Here is a 10866-nt window from a genome sequence, read left to right as displayed (position 1 = left end):
CTGTTGTAAGTCCAGAAACTAGGAAGTCCTTTCCCATCATTATTTTACATATATATTACATTAGCAGACTCTTTTCTGCAAAGCGACATGCCTCTCACAAACAAATTATGCATTCCAGGATTTTATGGATGCCTAAACATTTCCAACACCTTCTTGCTTCTTCTAAACACCCTACAACCACTTAGAAACAGTGTCAAAAAATGATAATGAAAATATTAACATAACATTAAAATGATTAAGAAAGAAGCTAACAAGTAAACAACCAATAATTACATTTTGAAATGTAAAATTTATTTATTTTTTCCCTCAACTTACGTAAACATACAAAAGACACAAATCATTACAGTGCATCAACAAGTAGAGAAGCAAGACTCAATTCTATATAGACACGATGCCCACGTGTCCTCAGTTGGCGGATCATCCTGTCACCTGATTGGCTCATTATTTAACGTCATTAGGACTCGTCTGCGCCTCATTGGTTCAGGACTTGTCCATCTTCGAGGAGAAGTTGGTGATTCCAGGAGCGGTCACAGATTCTCTTGGAATTCAATAAAGAACATCCCAACCCAGCAGGGGGGAGTAAAGAAGCAAACGAAGAAAAAGAAGATAAATTATGTAAAATATTTAATTTTGGATATTGTTTGGACGTGGTGACACTAGGAGACTGTTCATTAGTTGTGCGTGTGTGCTGAGTATTTTGTCCCCTCGGGACTTCCCGTAGGGGGGATTTTGTACATGCGCAGTGGAGCACATCAGTAGCTTAAATTTCACTTGTGTTGGATCAATTAAAATAAAATGTTTGGAATGAACCTTGACGGGTATCAGTTGTTCTTTTCTTTACCTCTAAGTGTCTGGCCGAACCCTACACGAATGCTCGGTTACGATTACAAGTCACTCCAACCAATGACCCTAATGAATATTAATTTAAAATAAAACAACATTTCAGTAATTACTGTGGCTAACAGACACGTAAGAGAAAAGAGATTTTAGCAAATTTGGACCCCTCTGTTTCTGGTATTTGACTAAGATCATTAAACTGATAATATGTCGGTTACGCAGTGCTTCTCTAACGATAACAAGAAGAATCCAAACTGAGCAAAAGCAAATCCAGTTTTCAGTAATAAGCTTAGAGACATCTCTCCATAGTTTTTTTTTGGTGTAATAACAGTGTAAGAAAAAGGCTGGCCACAGTCTGGGTGACAAAAAGAATTTGGAGCACGACAAAACAATGTTTGAGCAACAACAAGCAGGGAAAAGTAGACAAAAACTGCACAATCCTGCCTAATACCTGTTTTGAGACAGAACCTGGTGGTGCTATGATTTACTTTCACTAAACTATTACCATTTGTGCAGAGGGTTTTCACTGCACTGCAGAAGTAACTCACAAATCCACTTGAATCTGAAAGTCATTTAAATCTTTTGGCAAACACAACAGCAAAATTTCATTTTATAATCACTGTTAATTAAAGTAACAGGTCTCCAATTATCGATAAAGAGAACATTCTTTTTGGCTTAGGTATTGGACAAATGTATAGATAATAAAATCAAAATTCCCAGACAGGAGAGTAGATTAATTCCAGGAACACTGACTGGACAGATCTTCAGAGCTCCACTAACTGCCATCATAATTTACACCGGGTGAGGAAAATGGGCACACACATACACACAATTTAGTCACGAGCTGTTGAGCTGATATGTATGTATCATTGCATTGTGGAAGGAAAGACACACAAATATGGAGAACATGTGAACTGCACACAGACTGATAGATTCAAATCCACACCCAGACAGCCCAGGTGCTGTGAGACAGAAGTGCTACCTGTTGCACCACTGTGTCGCACCTAAAAATGCATTCCAAACGACTGCTCTTGAGGTTTTACAAACACACACACAGCGTCTCAAACCGGACCCTCTTGAGGTTTTAATATATTTTAATTTTTTTTTTTTTTTTGCTTTACCTTCACAACATCTCCAGTTCACCATTCCTAATCTCTGCACGTTTCCATCAACTGGTTTGATTATGTGACATTCAACAAAACTAAATGAAAGTTTACAAGATTTCAATTCAGAAGCCTCAACACCTTGATTACAGTCAGTTGACAGTTACAGACACCTTCACTGGACACATCTTTAGAGCTCCAGAGTTACTCCCATCAACATTTACACAAGGAGAGAAAAATGGAAACAATTTCTCAGTGAAAGTGTCTGTAAAAGTGTAGATGTGTGACATGTCAGTGGAGTTGAAGAAGGACACCTTCCCCTTGTCATAGTCCAGCTGAACCCGGATCCTCTGGGGTTTCTTCTCCAGTGTGAGGCTTGTTGATGGTGAGGTGTATGCTTTATACTGGTCTCCATTCCTCAGAGCAACAACCCAGAATCCATCCTCAGGGCTACATGTAATCTCACCCTTCCTGTTGATGGACTCCTTCATCACTCCTACATCCCACTCAGGTGTGTTTCCCACCTCCACCTCCCAGCTGTGTTTTCCTGAAATAAACCCCTCAGAGCCCAACACATTGACACAGCGATCAAACCTCTCTTTGTTGTCAGGAAGCTGCTGTTTGACTCGAGTGTTTCTCACACAGGTCAAATCATCAGACAGAAAGAGCCAGGGGACTGCAGTGTTGGGGTCCAGAGTCACAGGAGCTGTGGGATCCACAGAGAATATCAATCATTAGACATTTTATTAATAAAGGCAGGATTTTATCATACACTAACTTGATTTAAATATTCTGTTTGACATTTCTCAACAGTTTTGCATTAAAAATATGCAATTGAAGTTCACCAACAGACTGTCTCAACTTAGTAGACTGAAATTATAAACAAATTATTACAGTTTGTTTCCTCTAACAACAAAATGTAGTTTTTCTCAGTGTTCAGAAAATCTGTTATTTTAATCCAACCTGTAGCGATAAATTATGTTAAATTTAAGTTGGTGTTAAAATCCCATCTCATGATTTCTCACACACACAAACACACACTGTCTGAACCGTTTGTCCCATACGGGGTCGCGGGGAACCGGAGCCTACCCGGCAACACAGGGCGTAAGGCCGGAGGGGGAGGGGACACACCCAAGACGGGACGCCAGTCTGTCGCAAGGCACCCCGAGTGGGACTTGAACCCCAGACCCACTGGAGAGCAGGACCCGGTCCAACCCACCGCACCACCGCACCCCCCCCTCATGATTTCAATTAAAGTAAAAATCCTTTTAACTTTCAGTCTGTTTATCAAAGTGTGTCAGATATATTGATATTTATACATTTGAACAGGTCCAGTGGAGGATCTGAATCTGTTTCACACTCTCTACAGTCACCTTCACATTATCCTACAATTTAACAAACACCCTGTTTTATGATGTTTCTCAACAACACAACCACAAACACTGAGGCTGAAGGCAAACAAGAAGAAAAAATTTCTTGAAGCATGTTTCACCAAATACTTTTAAACACACACACACACACACACACACACACACATTGTCTGAACCGCTTGTCCCATACGGGGTCGCGGGGAGCCGGAGCCTAATCCAGCAACACAGGGCGTAAGGCTGGAGGGAGAGGGGACACACCCAGGACAGGGTGCCAGTCCGTCGCAAGGCCCCCCAAGTGGGACTCGAACCCCAGACCAACTGGAAGTATAATAAGTTTAGAAAATAAGTCTAAATCCTCAAGTTGTAAATAACAGGACACAAAGATGATCTACTGAACCAATACCTGAATAACCCTTGTAGTATTGACAGAGCCCACCTAGTGTAACCCTCTATAATAAAAAAAAAAAAATAAACCCTTATTGCAAAACAGGTAAAAAAACACAGTAAATCAACAGCGATACATGTTGAGTAGGGACCCCAACACTAGTGCTGCTTTTTAAACACAACCATTTAGTATATAAAAGGGCTTTTATTTGGTGCCCAGTACTCACTGTATGTGACAATGTGCAGCATCTTCTCCCAGACTCTGAAGCTCAGAGAACCCAGGTGTTTGGCCACATCTATCAGCGCTCCTGAAAGCACCTCTGGATCCTTCACTTCACACTGGGATCTGCAAGGACAAGTAGGACTGAATGATGATGTGGGATTTAAAGGGAACTGAATAAAATTTAAAAATACTAATTAAAACAAATACCTTTGTTGTGTGCTCATTAAGGTCTGAAAAACAGAAGTAAAAATAAGTCATTGTGTTCACTCAATCAGTGTTAAAGAAGAAATAGTTATAAACCATCATCCTACCATCAGGAATTTGGTGTCTTCATTGTTCAGATCTTCCTCAACCTCTCTGATTCTGTCTGACAGGATGGAGATGTGTTTGGACATGTTTTCTATCTTGTTCTTCATCCTCTGACTCTTCTGCTCCTCTTCCTCTCTCAGTGCAGCCAATCTAGCCTCCTCTTCATCTCGCAGGAACTGGTGGAGCTTCTCAAACTCCTCCTTTATCTGTTTCTCTGTGTGTTGGGCTTGATTCTGAAAATTACAGTCAAATTTAACACAAACTGTACCGTTCAGTATCACTCTTAACTCTTATGTCCTCCTCATATGGACATTTAATAGTTGGTTCGAATTCTGTGTGACATCTAATCATCACCAGTCCTCTCCCTGTCTGTGTGGATCCATTCAAAAGAGAAGCTCCCCTGATACACTCCCTGACAAACACACTGCTTTCTTTACACACCACACATGACACCGTGTAGGCGATCTACTGCTCATGTGAGGATCTTCATCTCTCACTGGTGGCTCCTTGTGACCTAAAGTGCTTCATGGGTTTGTAGGAGGAGTCAATACAGCTGTCAGTTCAGGTAGATCATCATCATGACAGTGATACCAGTTAGTGTCTCTCATAGAAAGAACAACACAAATAACATAACGTGTCGTTTCCAAGCTGTAGGATCAGTTTGCTGATGGGAAAGATCTCTTCACTCACTGACTCATTTAAAGACTTAATAAATCATCCATTTACCTTTACATGTTTCATTGTGTCCTCACACAGTTTTTTAGCTTCATTGAACTTTTTCAGTTTTTCCTTTATTGGTTTCAATGCAGTCTTGAGTTTTTCCTGGAATTAAATGCACAGATTGACACATGAGAGACAAACTAATATGTGATTGTTGGTTCATGTTGTTCCACTTCTCTGTTTTATGCTTAATCGAAACATTTTAAATTCCCAGCATGTGAGTCTTGGCTCTTATATCTCCAGTATTTCAATCAGTTGCCACTAGGGTTACTGTACAGTTTTCAGAACTTAAGTGTCTTTTAATTTTTTACAAATTTGAAAAGTAAACTTTACTTTTAACAATGTTAACTTATTATAGATTTTGAAAATGATATTGTTGATGATCACACACTGCTTTACACTGTTTATACTCTCTCTGAAGTCAGTTATCCTGGTGTATAATCATTTGTTAGGATTATTAAATATTCAGAGTTTTTTAACAGTATTTTCATTGCCTTTCCAAATATGTAGTACTTAGACACTTCTGTATTGTAAGTAATTTGAGTTACTCTGATCTCATCAGGTACAGGAATGGAAACATCTGTCGTGTTCCCAGGTTTAAGATCAATAGATTTCAATAGAATGCGTTTTAATATTGAAATATGGGGTAAAATACCTTCATTTCTGCTGCAGCTTCTTCCACTGGACAGAGCTGATGGTTTCTGTGTTTTTTTGAAGTCTGACACACGACACAGAGAACTTCATGGTCGTCCTCGCAGAAAAACAAGAGTTTCTGTCCATGGACACTGCAGTGAGGTTCAGTTTTCTCTACAGCTTCAACCTCACTCTTTTTCTTCAGGTATGTTTCCACAATGTTCTTTAAAACCAGATTTGGTGGAGGATCTTCAGCAGAGGACCTTCTCCTACACAAGGGGCACTCTCTGGAGCTCTTCTGTTCCCAGTACTGCTGCACACAGGATTTACAGAAGCTGTGGCTGCACTTCAGGACAACAGGATCCTTGAAGATCTCACAGCACACAGAGCAAATGAGGTCCTCATCCAGAAAAGAAATTTTAGCCGCCATTTTACAGACTCTGTTTCTTCACGTCTTTCCAGTTCTGAATTTTTTTGTCAAAGTGTCACTCTTGTTCTGCAGGCAGGTCAAACACGTTTTGCACTTCAACCAGAATTAACCTCTTCATGACAATTGAACCGCGGAAGTTCAAGTCCCCAGATACAGGTATTCTATACTTTTAAACCTACTAATATTCTCAGCATAGAAAGATACAAACCCAACCCCAGAAAGTATCAAAAGACTCCTGGCTACACCTGGCTGGCCGGTGGTCTGGTGCAATGCCTTTCAGGCAGCAGGAGGGGGTGGGGCGGTGCGTGACGTCATGGCCCCTTGTAGCAGAAACTGGCTCTTGGCATGTGAAACGTAACTCACTGGCAGGGAAGGAGCCAGAACTGGTGCAGGAGGTTGAGAGATACCAACTAGATATAGTTGGGCTCATCTCTACTCACAGTGTTGGATCTGGAACGAAACTCCTCGATATGGGATGGTCTCTCCTTCTCAGGAACTGCACAGGGTGAGAGGTGCTAGGCGGGTGTCGGGATACTCAAAAGCCCCGGGCTGGCTGCCATACACTTCGAGTTTGTCTCAGTGGACAAGATGGTCGTCGCATTGCGACTTAAGGTCGTAGAAAGGAAAATTTTGACTGTTGTGTGTGCTTATGTACCAAACAGCAGCTCAGGGTATTCAACCTTCCTGGAGAGAGTGGGTGGGGTTCTGAACAGGGGCCTACCAACAGACTCCATAGTCCTGCTGGGGGACTTCAGTGTTCATATTGGCAATGACTTGGAAATCTGGAGTGGGTTGATTAGGAAGAATGGCTTGCCCAATCTATTGGACTTCTGTGCTAGCCATATTTTGTCCATAACAAACACCATGTTTGAACACAAGGATGCTCATAAGTGTACTTGGTACCAGAGCTCCTTGGGCCAAAGGTCAATAACTGACTTTGTAGTCCTTTCAGCTGACTTGAGGCCTTATGTTCTGGACACTTGGGTGAAGAGAGGTGCTGAGCTATCAACTGCTTGCCATCTGGTGGTGAGCTAGATTAGATGGCAGGGAAAACTGACGGACATACAGTACCCGGTAGACCCAAGCGCATAGTGAGGGTATGCTGAGAATGACTTCACCCAAGTAGTGCTCAGCAACGGTGGAGAAACTCTGACCTGAAATGAAGATATTGCTGGGAGGTGGAAGGAGCACTCTGAGGAATTCCTAAACCTGAGAGATATGCCTCCCTTACAGGAGTCAGGGCAAGAGGCTTCCAGGGTATTAGAGTTCATTTCCCTGGTGGAAGTCACTGAGGTAGTTGGAAAACTCCACAGTGGCAAAGCACCAGGGGTGGATGAGATTCGCCTGAAATTGCTTAAGACCCTGGATGTTGTGAGGCTGTCATGGCTGACACGCCTCTGCAATGTTGCATGGACCTCGGGGACAGTGCCTTTAGATTGGCAAGCTGAGTCCCTGTCTTCAAGAAAGGGGACTGGAGAGGGTGTGCCAACTATCGGGGTATTACACTTCTCAGCCTCCCTGGAAAAGTATATGCCAGGGTGCTGGAAAGGAGGCTCTGGCCGACATTTGAACCTTGGATTGAAGAGGAATAATGCGAATACCATCCTAACCGTGGAAAAAATGGACCAACTTTTTACCCTCTCACAGATAATTGAGGCGACATGGGAGTTTGCTCTCCTCCGTGAACCGCCACCTTACCGTGGTGGAGGGGTTTGAGTGCCTGAATGAGTCCAGGAGCTATGTTGTCTGGGGCTATATGCCCCTGGTAGGGTCTCCCATGGCAGACAGGTCCTGGATGACAGATGAGACAAAGCGCGGTTCAAAAACCCCTTATGAAGGAAAAATCAAGGCTTTCGTTTACCCCGCCCGGTATGGGGTCACCGGGGCCCCACCCTGGAGCCAGGCCTGGGGGGGGGGCTCGCATGCGAGCGCCTGGTGGCCAGGTCTATGCCCACGGGGCCTGGCCGGGCTCAGCCCGAAGCCATGACGTGGAGCCGCTCTTCGGTGGGCTCACCACTTGCCGGAGAAACCGTAAGGGGCCGGTGCATTGTGTTTTGGGCGGTGGTCGGGGCCGAGTGCCCGGCCGACCCAAACCTCGGGCGCCAACTCTGGTTTTTGGGACTTGGAATGTCACCTCACTGGCGGGGAAGGAGCCTGAGCTGGTGCGGGAAGTCGAGAGATACCGTCTAGATATAGTCGGGCTCACTTCCACTCACAGCTTGGGTTCTGGAACCACTCTCCTCGATCGGGGGTGGACGCTCCACTATTCTGGCGTTGCCCAAGGTGAGAGGCGGCGGGCTGGTGTGGGCTTATTAATAGCCCCCCAGTTCAGCCGCCATGTGTTGGAGTCTACCCCGGTGAATGAGAGGGTCGTCTCCCTACGCCTTCGGGTCAGGGAACGGTCTCTCACTGTCGTTTGTGCTTATGCGCCTAGCGGCAGTGTAGAGTACCCGGCCTTTTTAGAGTCCCTGGGGGGCGTGCTGGAAAGCGCTCCCACTGGGGACTCTGTCGTTCTACTGGGGGACTTTAACGCCCACGTGGGCAGCGACAGTGATACCTGGAGGGGCGTGATTGGGAGGAACGGCCTCCCTGATCTGAACCCGAGCGGTGAGTTGTTATTGGATTTCTGTGCTAGTCGCGGTTTATCCATAACGAACACCATGTTCATGCATAAGGGTGTCCATCAGTGCACTTGGCACCAGGACACCCTAGGTCGGAGGTCGATGATCGACTTTGTAGTCGTTTCTTCTGACCTTCGGCCATATGTCTTGGACACTCGGGTGAAGAGAGGGGCTGAGCTGTCAACTGATCACCACCTGGTGGTGAGTTGGATTCGATGGCAGGGGAAAAAGCTGGACAGACCTGGCAGGCCCAAACGCATAGTGAGGGTCTGTTGGGAACGTTTGGCGGAGGCCCCTGTCAGAGAGGTCTTCAACTCCCACCTCCGACAGAGCTTCAACCAGGTCCCGAGGGAGGTGGGGGACATTGAGTCTGAATGGACTATGTTCCGCGCCTCCATTGTCGGGGCGGCGGTTCGGAGCTGCGGCCATAAGGTCTCCGGCGCCTGTCGCGGCGGCAATCCCCGAACACGGTGGCGGACACCGGAAGTAAGGGATGCCGTCAAGCTGAAGAAGGAGTTCTATCGGGCCTGGCTGGCTCATGGGACTCCTGAAGCAACTGACAGGTACCGACGGGCCAAACGGAGCGCGGCTCTGGCAGTCGCCGCGGCAAAAACTCGGGCTTGGGAGGAGTTCGGTGAGGCCATGGAGGAAGACTTTCGGTCGGCCTCAAAGAGATTCTGGCAAACCGTCCGGCGACTCAGAGGGGGGAAGCGGTGTTCCACGAACACTGTTTACAGTGGAAGTGGTGCGCTGCTGACCTCAGCTGAGGATGTTCTCGGGTGGTGGAAGGAGTACTTTGAGGATCTTCTCAATCCCTCCGACACGCCTTCCGTAAAGGAAGCTGAGGCTGGGGACTCGGAGGGGGACTCGTCCATTACCCTGGCTGAAGTTGCTGAGGTAGTCAAAAAACTCCTTGGTGGCAAGGCTCCGGGAGTGGATGAGATCCGCCCCCGAGTTTCTCAAGTCTCTGGATGTTGTGGGGCTGTCTTGGCTGACATGCCTCTGCAGCATCGCGTGGAGCTCAGGAATGGTGCCTCTGGACTGGCAGACCGGGGTGGTGGTCCCTCTTTTTAAGAAGGGGGACCAGAGATTGTGTTCCAACTATAGGGGGATCACACTCCTTAGCCTCCCTGGGAAAGTCTATGCCGGGGGTACTGGAGAGGAGAATCCGACCGATAGTGGAACCTCGGATTCAGGAGGAGCAATGCGGTTTTCGCCCTGGCCGTGGAACACTGGACCAGCTGTATACCCTCACTAGGGTGTTGGAAGGTTCATGGGAGTTTGCCCAACCAGTCCATATGTGTTTTGTGGACCTGGAGAAGGCATTCAACCGTGTCCCTCGTGGCATCCTGTGGGAGATACTTTGGGATTATGGGGTTCAGGGCTCGCTGCTATGGGCTGTTCGTTCCCTGTATGACCGGAGAAGGAGCTTGGTTCGCATTGCCGACAGTAAGTCAGACCTGTTCCCGGTGCGTGTTGGACTCCGCCAGGGCTGCCCTTTGTCACCGATTCTGTTCATTATCTTCATGGACAGAATTTCTAGGCACAGCCAGGGAATGGAGGGTGTCTGTTTTGGTGGCCGCAGGATCTCTTTTCTGCTTTTTGCGGACGATGTGGTCCTGTTGGCTTCATCGAATCAAGACTTACAGCGTGCACTGGAGAGGTTTGCAGCCGAGTGCGAAGCGGCGGGGATGAGAATCAGCACCTCCAAATCCGAGGCCATGGTTCTCAGTCGGAGAAAGGTGGATTGCCCCCTCCGGGTTAGGGGGGAGTTGCTCCCTCAAGTGGAGGAGTTTAAGTATCTCGGGGTCTTGTTCACGAGTGAGGGAAAAATGGAGCGGCAGGTCGACAGACGGATCGATGCGGCGTCAGCCGTAATGCGGTCATTGTACCAGTTTGTTGTGGTGAAGAAGGAGCTGAGTTGTAAGGCGAAGCTCTCAATTTACCGGTCAATCTACGTTCCTACCCTCACCTATGGGCATGAACTCTGGATCATGACTGAAAGAATGAGATCGCGGATACAAGCGGCAGAAATGAGTTTCCTCCACAGGGTGGCTGGGCGCACCCTTAGGATTAGGGTGAGGAGCTCAGTCACCCAGGATGAGCTCGGAGTACAGCTGCTGCTCCTCCGCATTGAGAGGAGCCAGTTGAGGTGGCTCGGGCATCTGTTCTGGATGCCTCCTGGACGTCTCCCTGGGGAGGTGTTCCGGGCTTGTCCCACTGGGAGGAGGCCTCG

At 46.7% G+C, this 10866-nt stretch overlaps 1 protein-coding gene across 1 annotated transcript; it reads right to left on the bottom strand.

The window, feature by feature from the left end:
- Window positions 1-2092: 2092 nt before the first annotated feature.
- Window positions 2093-6087, bottom strand: LOC108930871 (zinc-binding protein A33-like). The gene is made up of 6 exons (XM_029250118.1): window positions 5602-6087; window positions 4953-5048; window positions 4229-4459; window positions 4125-4147; window positions 3922-4040; window positions 2093-2646 (listed from the first exon to the last, which is right to left on the bottom strand). The coding sequence occupies exons 1-6, from the start codon at window positions 6007-6009 to the stop codon at window positions 2093-2095; spliced, it is 1431 nt and encodes a 476-aa protein (XP_029105951.1). The 5' UTR covers window positions 6010-6087.
- Between the last annotated feature and the right edge of the window lie 4779 nt (window positions 6088-10866).

The sequence above is a fragment of the Scleropages formosus genome, chromosome 3 (assembly GCF_900964775.1).
Source record: "Scleropages formosus chromosome 3, fSclFor1.1, whole genome shotgun sequence".
In the NCBI taxonomy this organism is placed as follows: Eukaryota; Metazoa; Chordata; class Actinopteri; order Osteoglossiformes; family Osteoglossidae; genus Scleropages; species Scleropages formosus.
Note: the sequence above shows the minus strand (reverse complement) of the source record. Positions and strands in the feature narration are given on the sequence as shown.